This window comes from Gossypium arboreum, chromosome 13 (assembly GCF_025698485.1).
Source record: "Gossypium arboreum isolate Shixiya-1 chromosome 13, ASM2569848v2, whole genome shotgun sequence".
In the NCBI taxonomy this organism is placed as follows: domain Eukaryota; kingdom Viridiplantae; phylum Streptophyta; class Magnoliopsida; order Malvales; family Malvaceae; genus Gossypium; species Gossypium arboreum.
The window spans coordinates 6,588,547-6,610,237 of NC_069082.1; the positions used below are offsets into that span (position 1 = coordinate 6,588,547).

The 21,691-nt window shown below is 33.8% G+C and overlaps 1 protein-coding gene across 1 annotated transcript; it reads left to right on the forward strand.

Moving 5' to 3' along the window:
* The first annotated feature begins 4,651 nt into the window (after window positions 1-4,651).
* On the forward strand, window positions 4,652-5,326 carry LOC108463610 (phytosulfokines-like). The gene is made up of 2 exons (XM_017763530.2): window positions 4,652-4,898; window positions 5,029-5,326. Exons 1-2 carry the CDS (start codon window positions 4,752-4,754, stop codon window positions 5,161-5,163), a joined length of 282 nt encoding a protein of 93 aa, XP_017619019.1. The 5' UTR covers window positions 4,652-4,751; the 3' UTR covers window positions 5,164-5,326.
* The last annotated feature ends 16,365 nt before the right edge of the window (window positions 5,327-21,691 follow it).

The following is a 21,691-nucleotide window of genomic DNA, read 5'->3' on the forward strand; positions in this document are numbered from 1 at the left end:
AATTGCTGAAGGCTACTTGGCGAAGAGTGCATGACCTTCATTCTAGATATTTAGAAGATCTTTGAAACACGATTGAATAGACCAAGTAGAAATACTGGGCTCAATGATCATGACTTGGCCGAAACTTATTTATTTCAAAGTTATGGAGAACCAATCGGCAAAGTTGAAATTGTAGAATTAGATGATATATCGTGGATACAGGCACATCGATATGTACTTTTTCACCACGATTCAATTGAACCGTTGCGCAAGTAAGTTATAAAATTGTCGAACATATTCGTCGTTTTGATTTGTTTATCTTCTAACCAATTAAACTTATTTTTAATATAGTGAGTACAAACAAATTTTGAGATCTCGTGCACGCTCTCGAAGATTACAACATCGAGAGATTAATAAGTTATTCACAGAATCTTTTCATGAATTGTTAAGTCAAACGGTATGTACCTAAAGTTAATAAGTTACATATAATCGCGAAATTTAGTTAATCAAATAATAATGTTTTTACATAATACATTTATAATTATATAATTTACTTTCGATTCAGTATGTTTGGAGTGGGAAGGACGTCAATAACGAAATTAAATAGCTTTCCCAAGGTCCGAACAGAGTAATAAAAAGATATAGTGCCTTTCTCATCAATGGATACAGATTTCATACAAAGTATCGCGAGAGAATGAGAAGAACTCAAAATTGTGGAGTTGTTGTTAATTCTTCAATTACAAGTTATGCTAGTGCTAGGGATAGTAATCCAGTTGAGGGTAATGTGGAGTATTACGGACTTCTTACCGACATTATTGAGTTGGATTACTATGGCAGATGGAAAGTTATCTTATTTCGGTGTGATTGGGCTGATGTTAATATCGCTCGAGGAATTAAAAAGATCAATTTGGTTTTACAATGGTGAATTTCTCTCGCTTGATTCACATTGGACAACAATTGATGGACGAGCTATATGTATTTTCCTCTCAAGTGAAACAAGTTTTTATTCGAAAGATCCAAGCGATGAGGGTTGGTATGTTGTACTCGAACACCCTAGAGACTTGTTTGACATGGGTAATGGAAGTAGAGATGACGTTGTCGAAAGATCAGAAACATTACCTTTTCCAGAACAAAACTTAGATGAAAATATCCCTAGTACTAGTACACAATATCAATGGGTTCGAGATGATGTGAATGAAGATATTTACGAATAATGATGTAGTAAGATTTTACGTTTTTTTAATTATATGTAATATTATAATTTTAATCTTGGTCATGTTATATAATTTGACTATTTTATATGTACTATTATTGTTGTAATTTGTTAGTAAAACTTTAACTATTTTATGTGTATTGCAGGAAAAATGGGTAGAAGAAGATTACGTGGTTTAAGTATTGTCTAGAATACTCCAAATTCGGAAGAAGGAAATAGTGAACAGCAGACAGTTGTTGGATCTTCGAATGTGCCAGAGACACTTGACGAGCCTGAAGAATATCAAAGTAATGTTACGTTTATTTTACATGTGTTGACTTTTATTATTAATTTATTTGTAAATTTTAATATAATAATAGTATATCATTTTTCAGCTAAAAATGGTGGGACGCGCAGAGCTCGAGGACGATAATCGCTTAGTGATTTATACGACTTAGATCCTGCCGACCGTGTCAAAGTAAGTAGAAATACTTATGGCCAGCCTGTTGGATCTGAAGCTCGACTTTTAGCAGGCTATATTGGCATTTTAGCACGAAATGCCAATATGTTGCCCATCAACTACGAATCATGGCATCACATGCCTGATAGCAACAAAAATCAGGCTCTCGCTAATATTAAGGTAACAAAATGTGAATGTAATTTATAATATTTTGGTTTAAGTTTCATTCATATTTACATTCTAAACTTGTGTTTTTTTAGGATAGATTTGCTTTAGAGGTCTCTGATGATTATATTAAGAAGACATTGGGTAAAAAATAGAGAGACAATAAAAGCATTTTAAAAAAACAATATTTTAAGAAAGACATAAGCCTCGAGGAAAAATTGAGAAATGTCCCGCCGGGAATGCTGAGGTACCAATGGGAAGATGCGGTTAGATTCTGGAATTCAAAGAAAGGAGAGGTATTACGTATTTCCAAACTCTTATATATAGTGTTTACTATATACGTAATAATAATTTCATTATGTAGGACCGTGAGCGAGTTGGAATAAGCGTGAGCAAAAACAAAAATTCACGCATTACGCAGCAGGTCGAGAAGTTTTGCTTCAGAATGAGGTGAGGTATTAAAATTTTATTAATTCTTTCAAATATTAATAACTTTCTAATATTAAATAATATTTTACTACTATATTGTAGGAAGTCAAACTGGACAAAAGTTGGGCACCTTGACTTTTTGAGATTATGCATAGGAAAAAGATAGATCTCCTATGACATCCAAGTGGAGAAATTATGGTATATTTACTTAATAATATTTGATTTATTCTAAATATTTATAATGTTTAATTATAATTGTTTAATTCAATTCATCATTAGTAGTTTTAAATAATGTTATGTTGCATTCCTTTTATTATATATTTCGTTTCTAACTTTTTAATTGATTTTTAGGAGAAACTAAAGGATAAGAAGGCGGAATATGAAGCGGCTACTTGATCGATAGTTCTGTTAATCTTGAGAACATTGATAATGTAATTATCATGAAGTTTTGGGTCCTGAAGGTACGGTCGGGTTCGATTTCAAGGATCCGTGTTACCCAGACCCAATATTTTGGATCCGTCTCCCACAATACATGCCTTCCTAAGTCAAGCTAAAGTCAAGTTCAGAGGTTAAGAGATCGATAGCTCGGATGCAAGCGAACACAGTTGAGCAAATTGCCGAGGTTCAACGAAAATATGAAGAACTCCAAAGAACAACTTAGAGCGGAGGCAAGAGAGAGGGAGGGAGGTAGCAATAAGGAGGCAATGGCAGAATGAGGGAGGCGAGCATAGGAAAAAGTACGATGACCTCGATTCTGACTTGAGATGATGCAGATGTTTCAACAATGCATAAAAGTCGCCATCTTAGACATTAGTTTTCTCGTTGTAAGAATATTTTAACTTTGTCACGCTTAACATTATTCTAAGAATATTTTAAATCATACTTTATTAATGACATCATATATCTTTCGTTAATTTTGAAGTATTATTTAGAATTAATATTTTGGTTGTATTTTTTATGCTAAATTTGGTATTTTGGTGCATTTTATGCTATATTTGTTGTATTTGGTTGGATTTTAATGCGGGAAGGGTGAATATTGGTGGAAAAATGTATTGCAAATCTGCCAAAATTAGCGGCGTTTGTGGGAAAAACGCCGCTAAAGGCCACGACTTTTAGCGGCGCTTTTCCTTCAAACGCCGCAAAAGGCCACGACCTTTAGCGGCGCTTGAAGGCCACGACTTTTAGCGGCGCTTTTTCTTCAAACGCCGCTAAAGGCCACGACTTTTAGCGGTGCTTTTTCTTCAAACGCCGCTAAAGGCCACGACTTTTAGCGGCGCTTTTTTTAATAAACGCCACCAGTTTTTGCGGCGTCGCCTATAGCGGCGTTTTTTGCGGCGTTTCCAAAAGCGCCGCAAAAAGTTTTAGTGGCGCTTAGAGGCGCCGCTAAAGGCTAAAAAAAGCGCCGCTAAAAGTCTGTTTTGCTGTAGTGGACCTCTTTATTACCATCAAGCCAAGGTTCATTAGTCACATTTACTTATACTATGAATATTTAATGCAATATTATTGAACAATAACATGGTACTATATTATTGGTGAAATAAAAATAACAGAGGACTTATAAATAAATATTTATAATTTTATTTAAACATAAATTTAAAATCTAAAACTCGAAAAAATATATAATGATTATAAATATTAATTATATTTAAATAAATTTATTGGGAGAAATTATTTTATGGATCTTTTGCACCACATCATCCATGGTCCCTTTCCAATTACATAATGATATTTCAACAATTTTTCCATGTCACTGATACATAATTTTGGTAATTTTTTTACCTCAAACCCCAAGCCTCGAACCCTGAACCCAAATCTCGAACCCAAATTTTGAACCATGAACTCTAAACCTCAAACTCAAACCCCATACATCAAACACCGAACCTTGACCCCAAACCAAAACCTTAAATCTTGAATCTTTAACCCCAAAATCTCAAATCTTAACCTGAATCTTAAACCATAAACCCTAAACCTCGAACTCAAACCATGAACATTGAACACCGAACCTTAAACCCCAAATCAAAACCTTGAATTTTTAACCCTAAACTCTAAACCTTAAATCCTAAACTCTAAATTAAAACTCGAGTTAAGGGTTCAAGGTTCGAGGTTTCAAGTTCAAGGTCAGGGTTCAAGATTCAAGGTTTAGGATTCAGGGTTCAAGGTAAAAAATTATCAAAATTATGTGTTAATAATATGGAAAAAATTGTTAAACTGTCATTATATAATTAGAAAGAAACAATAAATAATGTGGTGAGAATGGTTCATAAAATAATTTCTCCTATTTTTTATTTTACCAATCATCCATTATTCATTAATATACATAAAACTTACGTAATAACTCTGCATCAAATCTTATCTCCCAAAAATCTTCAATACGTAAATTTAAATAACAATTTATAATTTCCCTCGAATCTTGGCAATCTCTATAAATTGAACCACTCACCTTGCACACTCATTCCTTCCCAACCATCTCCTCTTAATTTGCCAAATCTCTCAACCCCAAAAAATAAAAAAAGAAGAAGCAGAAAAATGGATTGTAAGGTCATCTTCTCTTGCATGATCACCATGTTCCTCCTCTTCTTCATATTATCTTCTCCCATTGCTGTTGGTCGCCCAGAAACTGCATCTTCAGTTCAACATGCTAAGAATACTCCAATCATAACTCAAGTACATCTGGTATGCTTATTCCAGTACTTAATTGAATTTTCTCCAAAACTTAAAATCAATTTCACCTTCTGTTCTTAATTATCATTAAAAAAATTAGTAAAGGGTCTTATTATTTTTTATATTGAAAATATTATTTCAGGGTGAAGGTGAAGCAGACCAGAAGGTTGAGTTGGACGATAGCTGCGAGGGAATTGTAGAAGAAGAAGAATGCTTGATGAGAAGAACACTTGCAGCTCATATTGATTACATCTATACCCAGAAAACCAAACCTTGAATTATATAATATATATATATATATATATTTACAAACTTGCGTCTTCCTTTCTATCATCTTCCTTTAAATATATTTTCATGCAGGAGAATTTTATTTTTTCTGGTTATAAAACCAGTACTGTAACATATCTGTCTTATTTAAATACTAGTGAAATTTCTATTAATTATGATTTTATGTATTTATCTTTTAATTTATTAAAATAAAATATTTTAATTTCGTTTAGTTAATTTAAAATAATATTATTTAATCAGTTAAATATAATTAAAATATATTAAGATAATTAATAATATTACAATAATAATGGAAAAGTTCAAATGCAAATATTTAGTAATGAAATTCAAACAATTTGTTCAATCACTTTCGTTAAATTTTCCTACTAGAATTTTTTACTCTTACAATATAAAAATTAAATATTGAATTTATAAATGTAATGAATAAATGTTAAAGCTATACATGAATTTTAATTTAATATGCAATTTGATATAGTTTTATTTTGTGAAATTATATGCATTAAATTTTGATTTCAGTTCAATTCTATACGTAAAATTTTGATTTTGATTTAATTCCATATATTTAAATTTATTTTATATTAGATAAATATAATTATTTTTGTATTTAATATGTAAATGTAAAATGGTCTTATATCGATAATGATGTTAATTTTTTAATGAATAAAATTAAAATCTCATATATTAAATTAAAAAAATCATGTATAACATTACATTGTGGTTTTGGAGATTTATCCTAAATGTAATGAGGTCTCAAGCTCAAATACTCAATGCACATGTATTTTCCTATATAAAAGGCAATAATACCCTCAAAATAATATTTGTTATTTTATAAATAAAAGGTTTTTTGATAATTTCACAACTGACTTGATTTGGTTAGTGGATGGCACTAAATTAATAAAATATTTAAATATATTGTTATTATTATTGTTATCACATATTTCAATTTTTTAATTTTATTTTTGAAATCTAATAATTTGAATTTACCCAATAAACTAGATGATTATTTTTCATATGAAAATACGAAATGAAAGGGACATGAGAATTTGGTTTAATTCCTAGCAATTTCATCTCTTTATTTTGGTGAAATTAATTAATTAAAGGTTAAAGCAACATTTGGTTTTAAATTTTTTCATCCCCAAACTTGATAATTTTTTCAATTTTATTCTTAAACTTGATTTCATTAAAATTGATGATTGTGCCACATCAACAGTTGAATTTTTAAATTTAAAAGCTTTTATAGTTTTTTCTTCTAATTTTTGTATTTTTTAAATTTTATATAAATATTTTAAAATTTTTAAGTGATGACATGACACAAATTTTGAATACATGTCATCACATTTTAATGGAATCTTAAATTAAGGACCAAATTGAGAAAAATTACAAAGTATATATAAGGGCTAATGTGGATAAAAGAATTTCAAAAGCTAAGGTGAAGAAAATTATCAAATTCAAAAGCTAAATATTTGTTTATCTAGTTATTTTCATTATACTCTTAAATGAAAAAATACATTATTGCAATTAACCCAAAAATATACTTCAAATTGGGTGCAACAACATTATGTTTGTTATATAATATTAAAATTTCATGATTCAATGGCCACCACGATGGCAATTTCAAGGGCTCCACGAGAACAAAGACTACACCATAAATAAAATCTAAATAGATTAATATGACCAATCTATATGTGAATTTATGGTGGACCGTTGTCATAATTAAATGTTGTTTTATTGACCAAAATAATAAATGCAGTGGATGTAAGGGGCATCCTCTTACTCCTAGTATGTTTCATGCCTACACCTACCTCTATTATCTCTCTTTTATCTATTTTATTTTAATTTCATTTAAAATTTAAAATTTAATTTCTTATCTAATTTGATATAATCTAATCACTTTATTATTTGTAGCCCTAAATAAATAGCAAGTAATGTCAATAAATTCACAGCGGTAATAATAAGATTATTTTTTGATACCAATGGCCACGATTCAAATCTTAAAACCCCTATTCCTAAATTTGTAATGATACAAAAAATTTGATAGGAGTGGTAATTGTTGTCAAAAATAAGTATAGTAGTAAGATATATCACACGTCTAAGGATAAAATTCAAATTCGAACGGTGATATTGTTAAGAGGTATTGCCACAAACCCTAAAAAAATTAGTCTTCATAAATTGTAAAGTTGACATGAAAGATACATTAGTTATACAAAAAAAAAGATAATGTGAAAATTCTTTTAAAATTAAATTAAATTATCTGGGTGACATATAAATTTATCATCGATTGAATGGTTAATTGTATTTTCATATGATATTGAGTAACTAATTAAACAACAGTAAAAATAGTTCTACGTCATTATTTAAATGACAACAAATAATAGTACTATCAATTTGGACCTACTAATAACCATATAATGGGCAGATCTAATATCAAAGAGAGAGCAGTGCCGTACAACCGAAACCTTGCTAGCTTCTGCTTCAACCATAGCCTCAAGTGCTTCAAGGTTTTGTTTCTATCTATGTGATCAATTGGCAAATCGAAATTAATGTTGAATTGGGACATAACATGAAGCATAAAGTGGCTGGTACGTAGTAATTTTAACCTTTTTTAGCATGCTTGCCTTTAAGGAAAAAGTATCATATCTATTATATTAAATACCGATAATGGTGGTAGAATGATTGTAAAGTAATAGGGAAAAAAAATAAGAATATACAGATTTACCGTGAAAATCTTTTCGGGGAAAAACACAGGCAAAGGAGGAAAAATTCACTAATATTGAAAAACAAATAATACAATAATTGTTTCGACTACATTTATTTAAGAGTTGAAAAACATTGTTCTAATCAAAGTCAAATAAAAAAAAAATAATTCTATACGGATTCAACTTGTGTTGTATGGTCCGTACCACGAAAGTTCAGCCCTTAGCCCTTTGCCCCCATAGATCTCCTTATTTTGTCACTGTATTTATTTTTTTAACAAATAACGAAATTAAGAAAACACAATCTCTAAGAATTTCTAGTAATGAAATAAAGGAATGACAAGTCACAAATTTTTTTTGTCATTTTTATATGTGGTACTGTTGATGTCTTGTAGAACGGGGATGTTATTGCATGGTTCCAAGAGGGGCTGGTGGGGATGGTGGGAGCCGTTAGGGAATGGATGAACTTCACTCATTCAAATTAGTTTTATTAATTCCTGGATTGGTTAACGGGTATAGTAGTAAGGTTGGTTGATATTAGTTTCGAGTTTGAAAATTAGAAAACATTTATTCCTTCTCTTTATTTAAATTAATTCGGTTGGTTTTTATTTAAATTTGAAATTTTGATTTGATAAATTCAGATCTAAATTTAATCTAATACTATTTGATCATAAAAAGTGAGCAATTTAAACTCATTCAACTTGACTTGAACATAAATCAAATCAGAAATTATTCAAACTTGAATGGCTCAAACCCAACATGACTCAAATATGAAATGACCAAAAAAGACCTAACCTGACCTAAACTCGAGATCTTTCGATATAAAAACCCGAATAAAAAATTCAGTTGACCCATACCTTAATTGCTCAAACTAAAAATGACCTAAAATATAACCTGAGCGAAACCTATAAAATAATCCGAATCTAGAAATTTTAAAACTCAAAATGACCTAAAAATTATAAAACCTAAAAATAACATATTTAAATTGACTCAAGTCAAAATTAACTCAATCCGTCCAATTGCCGAATATAGTTTAAATAGTATGCTTCTATGTTTTCTTTTTAAGTTGCATTAATTTTAGTAGAATCAATCATTATAAGGATCGGAATAAATAGTTAACTCAATTCTAACTAACTAATTCATTAATCATTATAAATACTAAATTAAATAATTAATTCGATAATTAACTCAATTATTCTAATTAATTAATCAGAACAATGTACAAGCCCAATGTTGCCCGGGCCCATAAACAAATAAAGTATAACAGCCCAACAAATAATTTTACAAGCCCAAACCCAATAGGCCTAAAACTAAACCCTAAAAGCCCAACTAGCCAACTATTCTAAAATTTTTCAGCAACCATACCCCTCAGCCTTGGCCACCACGCCCCACGCATGCCCCTCAGTCTTGGTCACCACGTTCCACGCATGCCCCTCAGCCTTGGTCACCACGCTCCACGCGTCTGACACCCCTATACCCTGCAAACACAAACAACAAGAAACAACAACAACAACAAAGGAATGGGAGTCTTTGTAATCGGTTATAAAAACCGAAAAAAGAAAATTTGGAGGGGGAATTCAAGATACAAAAATTGTATCACGCATATTAAGCAATCAAAAAAGCAAAAAAAAAAAAGAGGAAAGGTCGATTTCGATTTCTATTTTCATGTTCTTTTGGTATTTTTTATATTTCATATCATATTTTTTTTTAGAAATTTATTCTCTAAACAAAAAGGAAGGAAACACTTACCTGGACCGCACCTAAGTCGCGCCGACGGAGCCTCATCTCCGTTGACAGAGTCGATTCCAAAGGGGGTAAAAGGATCACCTTCCTTCTCGTCTTCGGGCTAAAGGAAACGTGGCCTTTGAATAGCTCTGAAACGGGCCTAAAAACGTCCCTTGCAGTTTTAACCATCACCCATAGCCAAGTCGGGACGACGGTGGCAAGGATGGGTCTTAAAACCCTAGCCAAAAAGAGAGAAACAGGGGGGAGGGGGGGAGAAAAGGGAAAGGAGAGAAAGTAAAAAAAAAAAAAAGGGCTTTCTGTTGAAAAAAAATGGAACTGGAGATGAAATGAAAAGGAAAGGTTTTGTTTTTAAATGATGATGATGAGATGATGCCGTTTGGTATAGTGGGGGGGTTTGGAATTTTCCCTAAAAGGGGGATTTATGCAATTAGTCATTTCCCTTTTCAACCCCCATTCAATCAGCCCCATTTTCTGTCTTCTTTTGTTTTAAAATTTAGCCCTCAGATCCTATTTGGTTTTCGTTTTTTATCCTTAATTAACTTTTCAGTATTTATACTTTTATACCTCGAATTTTAATTTATTTTTAGCCATGACCTAAATCTATTTAATTCACTTATTGACCTTTTTTTGTGTTTGTTTTATGTACATATTATTTCAAGTATTTTATATGTTACTTATTTACATCTATTCTAACTTATTTTAATGTGTTGATTATTCAAATTCTTATTATTTATCTTAACTTGCTTTATGTATATATATATTACCTTAATCTACTTTATATGTATTATTTATTGGTTTTATTCCTTACCTATTATATATATGTATACATATAGTTTATTTCAAGCTTTTAGATATTTATAATTCTTTAAAATTATTATATATTTATTTTAAATTTTTTATATATTTTAAGTTATTGTATATTATGTATTTCAAATAACTCTCTCTTTATTATCTTTGAATTGTTACTATTACAAAGTATATTTATATTGTCCTTTTAATTCTTTTACATATTATATGTTTTTTAAACTTGTTATATATCATTTTAAATTAACTATTATATATTACTTATTTTAAAATTATTTTATATACCTTATTTTAAACCCATTTTACTTATTTCAAATGATTTTATTATTATTTATTTTAGGTTTTTTTACATATCATTTTACCCTTTTATATATACATATTATATATTTTAAAATTATTCATTTTTTAAATTCTACTTTGTGTGGTAATGGATTTTTAAGACACCTTTTTATATTACTTATTTTAAACTCATTTATTATCATTTGTTCACACTTTATTTATTTTAATTTGTTTTATACTTTTTATCATTTAATTCATTGGTCCTTATTTATTGATGTTATCATTTAAATGTTGTATGATTGTTGCTATTGAATGTACTATGATTCGTTATTTATATTTTCATATTATTGTCATTCACTAGTGTAATATTTTATTCATGCATTATTATTCCACGCACTATCATTCTATGCACATTACTATATTTTTATCTCACGTCACCGTATCGTGTATTAAACTTCAACGTTTTATCCAATATGGATCGTCCCACTTTTACTCCAAATAAATAACACTTGTTGTTTAAATATTGCATTCGTTACTATTCAAAAACGAAATTTTCCAAATAAGGCAATGTTATGCATTTTGAGATATCGAGGAATTGTGCCCTAACTTACGGGGTTTCGATTTTCTCGTTATTTCTAAATAGCTAAATATCCTTTTCGAGTTTTAAAACACACAAAACTCTCATTTAAATTAAAAGACGACCTTGTGCTTGGTAATTCACGGTATTGTGTCCTAACTTACGGGATGTGATATTTCGATATCTCGAGATAAGGAAATCTTTAAACAATCGATTTGAGCTAATTCAAGAATTTTAAAATCGATATTAATAGAAAGGATCGAATTTCAAATCCGTTCCCGTTTTAATTTCACTTTCAAAACCAAAGTCGATCCCGTTTTCAAAAAATAATTACGACACTATCTTGTATATTATGTTTTATCATGTTAATGCGCTCCTTCATGCATCGATTTTAAAAATGAGACTTCAAGGATTTCAAAAAATATAAAGGCAATGCTTGGTGTTTGGAAATTTTGAGAAAGTAGTGCCCTAACTTATTGGGTTGCCACTTTTCTCGTTGAATTCGAATAATTAAGTACCCTTCTAAGTTTTTTTTAAGGGTTTTCTAAACGCAAGCCACTATCTTGGAATTTCAAAGCAATATGTCCTAACTTATTGGATATAGCGTTTTGCTGTTTCGAGATAGGAATTTCAAAAAGGGTTAACTTAATGTCAATACTTTGACGAGAGTGAATCCCAATTTTCAAAGTTAAAATATTTTAAAGAGGACTACATCTTAATTTTTTTTTTTAAATTTCCGACATTAAAGACATTTGATAATCAATTAGGTACCAACTTTTGGGCGTTACGAGGGTGCTAATCCTTCCTCGTACGTAACCGACTCCCGAACCCGTTCTTTTATTTCGTGGACTAAAACTAATGATTTTAAAACAAAATGTTTTAAAGGTGATCCAATCACACCTAAAAAGATTGGTGGCGACTCCCGTTTTCGTTTTCAAAATCGATTCCCATTTTCCAAAACTCGATTTGAAAATGGTTTCGACAGCTTGGCGACTCCATTGGGGACTAACAAGAGAGTCAGGCCATGTAATTGATTATCTCTTGTCTTAATGTCGGAAATTAAAAATTTTAAAATTTAATCCTCTTTGCATTATATGTGTTTGTATTATTGCATGCTATATTTTGATCGCATTGCATTTCCATGACCGTTGTGGTCACACCCTTAAGTGGGAGTGAGAAGCTACGCCTTCGTGAGGTATTCGCCTCCGTGCAGGATAGTGGATCACTTTCGGGATACATCCGTACCTATGGTTTCGTGAGATTTTCATCTCCGTGTAGCCATATGGAAATGTATTTCCCTGAACTGAACTCGATTCAAATGAGCCTATAATGGGTGAGGATCGAGGAATCTGCTGGTTCGGGTACCTCAAACTTTAGAACCAACCCCATGTCGAATGACCGTATAAGCCCAACTTAGACATTACCCTTATAAGTTATCAATGAAATTTATTGATATCATGTGATACTGACTATCTCTTTTCTTTTGCTTGCATGTCATTTTTCATTTACAAAGATATCGGTTTACGGTCAGTTTCTAAGTTAGGAAGTTTTATTATGGAGAATGGACTTCTTGATAAAGTGGAAGGCAACGTTAACATCCACAGATAGTCCGAGCAAACTCAACTAGAAAAGGGAGATAGTATAGCTGAGGGATACATATCGGAGTTGTCAGATTACACTCGTATTAGCGTCACGCAGAATAATCTCCAGGAGCTTAAGGGATTAGTGGGGCAAAGAGACTAAACAATTATTTTACGGTAACTATGGAGACTTACCTTACTTGCTTGATGTTCAGATAGACGAGCACTTATTCAGAGCCTTTGCTCAGTTTTGGAACCCAGCGTACAGTTGCTTTACTTTTGGGGAGGTAGACATGGTACCTACTGTGGAAGAGTACGCTGTTTTACTTCGTTGTCCCCAGTTTCAGAATGATAGGATCTATTCCCGAGCTCCTTGTGTCCCTACCTTTTGAAAAAAATTGATGATTATTACGGGGATGAGTGATCAGTAGGCCACAGCCCAAATTAAAGAAAAGGGTGAGTGCAAGTGCATTTCGTGGGATGCTTTGAAAGATTTGATTCTGACACACCCTGATGAGACAAAGAAGATAGATGTTTTTGCCCTATGTTTTTATGGATTGATGGTCTTCCCTAGGGCTTTGGGATATGTGGATGAGGCAACCACGGATCTTTTTCATCGACTCAGTAAAAAGGTCACTTCTGTCCCTGCAATTTTGGCGGAAACATTTAGGTCTTTAGGTGCATGTAGGAGGGCTGGTGCTGGCAGGTTTATAGGGTGTGCTCAGTTGCTTTTGGCTTGGTTCTATAGTTATTACCAGTTGATAGATAGGGTGGTTTGTCAGGTTTACTTTGAGGATTATTCATTGTTGAAAGATATAGTAGCTTCAACCGGGAGAGTTGATGTTCTAGAAAAGAATTGGATAGCGTTACTTCAGAACCTTCAGTTGAAAGATGTCGAGTGGAGGGCTCCGTGGATGATGTCTGGTGAGGTTTTTTACCGATGCGGTAATTTTGATTGGGTACCCCTATTGGGGATTTGGGGTGCCATTGGCTATGCCCTTTTGCTCGTACTGAGGCAGCATGGATTGAGACAGTTCATACCAGCGACTCAAGGGTTGGCTCAAAGTGAGTTTGTATATAGAGGAGCCGATTACAAGAGGAGGGTTAGTGAAGTTTCTAGTGCTTGGAAGAAGACTTGTCGATTGAGAGGAAAAGTTATTAGCCCCGCTACGACACCGAAATACATAGAATGGAGAGGTAGAAGAGTTAATGATAATATCCCTAAGCCAAGTATGGAAGGAGCTCAACCAATGGAGGAATATTTGCAAGTAAGGCCCTCAGAGTTAGAAATTATGAAATAGGAGTTCGAGAGACAAAGCTTGGAGTTCGAGAGCAGGATAGCAAAGCTCGAAGAAGAAAAGATGTACTTGAGTTTGGACGTTAATGTTCAAAAGATGGAAGTCGAGAAAGAGAGGAAAGAAAAAAGGAAGATTGAGGAAGATCGAGATGATCTAAGGGAGCATTACAAAAGGGCACAAGTAGCCTTGAGAAGGGCGAGAGTAGGAGGATCTTCGAATCAGTGGCAGAAGGAGGTCCAAGAAGAAAAGGCTAGAGCTGAGTACTGAGAGAGGAAATTCCAAGAAATACAGGTGTAGAATTTGGCATTAGAGGAAGAGAATAAATGATTGAAGACTGTTGTAGGCCAATTTTGGCCCGTTTACAAAATACCCAGGCCCATTAAACCATTTAACCCATCCTCAAACCCAAAACCTAAAATTAACCTAGCCCAAAGATCCAAGCCCAATCCCAAAACCCTAGACTCCCACTTGCCTCTTCCCACTCTCCCATGTCAGCTCGCCACCAGCACCACTCCCATTCTCCCATCCGCTCGCCACCAACACCATCACACACTCCTACCGCACCTGCAAAGACAGAGGAAGGAAGCAAACATGCAACAATAGTAGAAATAGTAAAAAAATAGTTTGTAAATAAAGCTATAAAAGCCGAATGAAAAAGATTGTAAGGGGACTCTTCTTCTTTTTTCTCTTTCATTTTTGCAGTGAGAAATGAGCACAAAAACAAGAAAGTGAAACATCCAATCTCGATTCAATATAGTGATTCAATCAGCGTTTAAATCTGAAATAGCATTCAAGTATAAAATACCAAGATCAAAGGATTGAAAGCTTAAAAAAAAAAACCTAAGGTGATTTCTTTTCTTTCTATTTTAAATTCGGTTTTAAGTTTTTTTAACCTATATATATTAAAACATAAAAAAATATACAAAAAAATATACAAAAAATATACAAAAAAAATATTTTTTAAAATCACTGCGTGGTGGTTTACACAGGGTTTCATGAGCCTCCGGTGGTCGTCGGTGATCGCCCTGGCCGATTCCTCCCTCTCTCTCCTTCTCTCTTCCCTCTCTCTTTTTTTTCCTTTCCTCTCCCCAAATGATTTTTTTGGTTATTTTAGGCCTTATATAGCCCTCCAAAACGACGTCGTTTTGGGGGTTACACTTAAGCCCCAAAACGACGTCGTTTTGGCCATGCCTGACCCATCCGACCCGACCCGCCAGGAGGATCCTCTTGTTTTGTTTGAATGGGTTATTTATGCGCGCGGTCCTTCCGCTTTTTCAAGGTTTTGCAATTAAGTCATTTTTTTCTATTTTCAATTTGGCCCCATAATTTTTCGCGCTTTTCGATTTAGTCCCCGCTAATGTGCTGCGTTTTAATGGGAGATAATAATTGCTGTTTCGGTCCCCCTTTGTTTTGTGCGCGCTCAAATAAGCCCTTTTCTCTTTATTTCTTTTCATATTTGCCCCAGAACTTTGTTATTTGTTCAATTTTAGTCCTTTTTTATTTATTTTGTTTCTTTATTAAATATTTTGCATTTCAATATTATTATTATTATTATTATTATTATTATTATTATTATTATTATTATTATTATTATTATTATTGTTATTGAAATACATTAGTGTATATCTTCATATATGTATATATATATATGTAGTAATGTTTCTATTACTTTATTTTAATATTTTTATTATAATGGCTTTTGTGTTTCAATATTATTATTATTATTATTATTATTATTATTATTATTATTATTATTATTATTATTATTATATATCCTTGTTAGGTGTATACATATGTATATTATCGTTTTAATTGTAACACCCCAAACCCCCGCCCCGAAGTTACGATAGAATCTGGCGTGTCACATTGAAGTGTTTTTCGAAAACTATGTTTTCATTGAAAACCCTTCTTGATGTTTAGAAACTTTTATCGTTTAAACTTGTATAAAACTTTAGCCTTATTTTTTTCCAAAACGTGATTCATTGTAATAATCAAAAAATTGTTAACAACCTTGTAAAATCTTATGGGAAACTTTGAAAACTTATAAACCTTTGTAGTGGCAGAAACATGTTATTTTAAAAACAGTTAAGTATCGAGAAATCAAACCTTCTTTGTTATGGCTTAAAGTGAATGGAAGCTGTGCACCAGGTAGGAAGCCAGAAAAGAGGTGGTGAGTCTATTGGACTGCTTAAGTACCAAGCTCTTCATGGATCCAATCCTAGACATGCACACATCCATTGCCACACTTAAAGCATATTGCTTGTCCACGAACAACAAATTAAGTTTAAGTCTATTTAAAATATGTATTTCCTTTGAAAACATTTACGTTGCGGAAGCTTTGCTCGGAAATCGTGATATTTTGAAAATAAGTAATTTTATAAAACGCGCTTTAGAGCTAACCAATTTAATAACCCAAAATATTAAAAATAATAAAAAGAGCGGCCTTATTACAACTTAAACCAGAATAAAAATGATCAAAATAATAAATGCGAAACTTATTTTAAAGAAAACAGAAACTTAATCTTCGTGGCCACTCTGAATCCCCTTGACTCCAAGTCCATCGATCTAAGGCTCACTGCAAAAATGGGGAAAAGGGGTGAGTTTGGAAAACTCGATGTGTAAAGTATCCCAACCGAGCCCAAATCGGTTCAAGCTTTCTTGGGCCTAAGCCCTATTCAAATCGATGTTAACTAGGCCTTAGCCCATATCAAGATGTGTCTGGGCCATAGCCCTTACGAGAATAGAGTATCTTGGGCCTAGCCCATATCAAGATCAACTGGTCGTAGCCCTATTACAAGTCGAGATATATTGGGCCTTGCCCATATTAACTGATTGGGCCCATTTCAATACAGATTGGCCCATAATGAAATCGATCTCATATGATTAATGCATGATAACCCCATCCAACCTCGCACTTCCTCCGTCCATCCTTACACTTTCGTGGGAATAAATCACCCACGCCATCCCTACACTTACGGTGTTAGCACCGATTGCGGCACTAACTATAATCATGAAGAAAGTCGCTTATATCGTAATATGTGGCACGACCACCGAGCAGGTTCTTCCTCTATAACAAAACCCAACCCCATGCAGCAGATATACATGTCATGGCATATAACAAATGTAATCGAATATCATGTATTTCAGGTCAAAATTAACCCTAGGGGTATAACGGTCATTTAGCACCTAGGGTAAAACGATAATTTTCATACTTAGGGGTATTTCAAGTAAAATTTACTATTCTAGAGTTTACATACATATTATAACCATTAACACATTAATGAAGCACTTACCGAAGCGTTTTTTACGAATTGGGCCGTTGGCCCACTAACTCATTTTCGACCCATTAAGCCCAAATATCTTCAAGTGCACGAAATTACGCACTCGCAATCATATCGCTATGCGATTATCAAAATTAACAACCAAACCACTACAAGCGCGCATGACGTCGCAAGTTCATAAATGGCTTTTCGACTTTTCGCTTTTACCGATCTAGTCTATGAGTGGGTGTCGTTTACACACTGCTTGTGTTAAATGACGACGAGTTCCACACACGAATCGCCTACAATCAATTACTAATCGTTAACTATAAATCCATAGCAACTTATCGCAAAACTCCTTACTAAAAATCGACCATTAACACTTTAAGCACTAGTGTTCTTACCTTTGCCGAAAAAATGGACTAGATCTAACTCGGTCTTTCCAAATATCCAAGCCCTCGATTAGTAGCTTTTAATCCACACTATAGGGAAAAAAAAATCAGATATCACCACTAAACCCTTTGAGTACAACCAACAGGCACCCTTTGCATATAGGGGTTTTTCGGCTTTTACCTTAATTCATGAATAACAAAAGAAAGATTCGAGCGTTTACCTATATTGTTATGACACTACTCCCAATCGATTGTAGATCCAACTACCGCACAAGAAAGGAAAAATACTCAACCAAGCGTTCGCTTTACGGATTACCTCAAAGTAGTAAGATTTCGATTTTGGAAGAAAAGATACGAGGTTTGGCTTCAATGGAAATTCGGCTAACCAGTTTTTTTGAGGATTTATAAGAGAAAAGAAGAAGAAGAATATGAAGGATTTAGGATCGGGAAAAAGATAGGATGAGAATCAACAAGATGAGAAAGAAGAGAGAAGAGGGGAAGAGATGAGAGATATAGAAAAGAATAGAAAATAGAAGAAGGAAAAAAAATAAATCCTAAAGGCCTAAAATATTCGGCACTCTTTAGCTATGGCCGAATGAGGAATTCTTTTTAAATTTCAATTCCCTAATTTGCTCCTTGATTTTTGGCCAAATTTGAAGTTTGAATTTCATTCAAACTCCCCAACCGATCAGCATTATCCACCTGCTTGCACCGCTTCTGCATGCTGCCAAGAGTCCTGGTCAGACCCCAATTCCTCCCCACGCATGCAGCAAAAAAACCCAAACCTTGCATGCCCGAACTGCAGCTCGAACCCCAGACCTCCGTCTGCCTTGCGCCCACCCCCGTGCTACTGGCCACTGCACCATGCTTTCTTCCTTGCTAATACATGGTCACAATTAATTATAAACCTTACCTGCTTCAGTTCTGACCCACTTTAAAAATTAAACAGAATTCGCCTGCATACAGACTCGAACCTGCGCCCTCTCTATATACCCAGCACGCTACAGCCACTGAGCCACAGGCGCTTCTTGTGACATAGCTCGGTCGCAATTATTCTTAAACCTTATTTTAGTGCGATCTGGCTTATTAAAATAAAAACAAGCCTTTGCGTGTGCCAACCCTCGAACCTAGGCACTATACCACACTCCCAGCGCCTCTGCCACTGGGCCGAGCTTCCCTTTTGTGTTACCTTTTAACCCCAACTTTATATAACAGTTCTCTGCGTCGTTCCCTGATATAAAGAAAAAATAAAACTCTTTTGCATCTGTTGGGAGTCGAACCCCAACTCTCCTTCCCACTACCTAGCATGCTTAGCCACTAGGCCAGGTGCTCATTTATGCTAAAACTCAGCCCAAATTATTAATAAGGCCTATTGCCCAGATCCCCTAAAAAAACAAAAATAATTATTTTTGCTAGAGTCTTGGATCGAATTTTTCCCATACTTTAAATACTTCTAAATTTATTTAAAACTATAATAATAATAATAATAACCATAATAATGAAAATTTCAAATACGATAATATATATATATTTTTCCTAATAATAATTATAATTTCCATAAATCAATAAAAATAGATACAATAAAATTTTCTAATAATAATTTAATTTAAACACTAAATTAACAACAATAATTTTATAAATATATTTGTATCTAATAATTATAATGATAATAATTTTCATAAAAATTAAAATATTAGTACTAACATAAATATTTTATCAATATATATATTTTAAACATTAGTAATATTCAAAACTTCTCAATATTCGTGTTTTCTTCTATCCGAATCCTGGACTCAAAGCCCAACTCTTCTAGGCCCAATTTTTGGGCGTTACAACTCTATCCCTAAAAAATTTCGTCCTCGAAATTTCCAACTATCAACTAATCAGATTACTCAAGTCAAACCACTATGCTTCTGCTGCGACTCTAGCTCTAATTGTAAATTAAGTAATTAATACACCATGAGAGAAAATGCGTACCAAGATCCGCTTAGGGCGTCTCCATTCTCACGACAACATCTTTGCATAGACCAAAGTGGATGTCTCGCCTCAAGATGTCCCATACCCCTATCTCGGTGCTCCACGACCACGACCCATTCCATTGCTACTGACTCTTCTTTGGTCACGACCACCCTCGTGGTGTATATTACCCGTACTAGTAGTTTGTCCATAATCGGTCTCCGGGACACTCTTTGAAACGATGCTCCATCGATCCGCATCTTAAACAGCTCCAATCCTTTTCCAAAGATTCGCCATAATGGCTTTTCCCGCAATCAACACAAGGTAGTAATCTAACAGAAGAATAGGGCTTCATTTCGGATCGACCCATCGCCTGGCGCCTTTCACGTGCCTTTGATCGAATTGGAAGGCTTTAAATCCATTTTGTTTCTACTCCTTTTCTTCTCGGCTCTGGCGCTCGGTAGGCTTCACATCCTCGGCTATTTTAGCTTTTTCTACTAATGCATAAAATCTCGCTCCTCTCGTGGAGCTATTAATACCAGTAGACTATCCGGAGGCCATCCTCGAACCGAACACAAGGTTCAGTACTCTGTTACTATTCCACGGGCATATCGGCTAAGTCGCAAAAACTCGCCTCATACTCACCACAGACCGATCCCTTGAGTTAAGTTTAAGAATTCCTTCCTCCGCATCTACATAGCTTGCCCCAACATACTTCCCTTGAAATGCGAATTTAAAGAATTCCTGTGTAATCCGCTCGAGTTGGATACCCTCTTTCACGATCAACCACCACCGGTAAGCTTCCTCCCTAAGTAGTGATATCGCCCTTTCACTTTTTGTTCAGTGCAATCCGGTCATCCATTATTCTCTCCGTGGCTTCCAACCAAGATTTCACCACATTGGGCTACTCGAAATACCCTTAAAACTTCGCTCCATTCGATCGGAGACGTTCAAACCCGACCCACGGCTTCGGTACGGTGTTGGGTCTAGCGACCCTCTCTAGAATCTGAAGCATGGCTTGGGACGGTCGTCATCCCTAGCCGCACGATCATACGGTCTTGTCCCACTATCTCGTCAGAAGGCGATGCGGTGTCTTACTAGTGTCCACCACAGTATAGTATCGAGGCAAGGGACTCACTCGAGCCCTCTACGGCCTCTACCACGCCCCTAGTACCCGGCCCACGAGTACCACGTGTGCTCATTGTATCTATCGAATTGTCTCGTATAAAGAGTTTTATGCATGAGATAGAGTTTCAGAGTTCGCTTTCACAATTCTCAGCCTAGCTACAGTCTCAATCTTATAGTCTCAATATAGCTTTAACTACAATGTCATAGCAGAGTCTCAGTAATATAACTGATACTTATTGAAGTTTAGAAAAGGTACTTACAGACTTGGTGCGGGGATTGATGAGCCACTTCTTCGTAAATCAAGAATTCAAATTTATTCTTTGTGCATTTTGAAAATAAAATTTAAAAGAATTTTCTATCATTTTCACAAAATCAATTTTAGTGTTTTTCCATAGAACTAGATTTCAAAATTTTATAAAAACTTTTGGACCATATCCACAGTCGAGTTGTTGCAACCTAGGCTCTGATACCACTAAATGTAACACCCCAAACTCGGCCCAGAAGTTACGACCGAATCTGGCGTGTCACATTGAAGTGTTTTTCGAAAACCATGTTTTCATTGAAAACCCTTCTTGATGTTTAGAAACTTTTATCGTTTAAACTTGTATAAAACTTTAGCCTTATTTTTTTCCAAAACGTGATTCATTGTAATAATCAAAAAATTGTTAACAACCTTGTAAAATCTTATGGGAAACTTTGAAAACTTATAAACCTTTGTAGTGGCGAAACATGTTATTTTAAAAAGCAGTTAAGTATCGAGAAATCAAACCTTCTTTGTTATGGCTTAAAGTGAATGGAAGGCAT

Coding starts and splice junctions, on each gene's coding strand:
- LOC108463610 (XM_017763530.2), top strand. CDS start 4,752: ATGGATTGTAAGGTCATCTTCTCTTGCATGATCACCATGTTCCTCCTC. Junction 4,899..5,028: donor TCATAACTCAAGTACATCTG/GTATGCTTATTC, acceptor ATATTATTTCAG/GGTGAAGGTGAAGCAGACCA.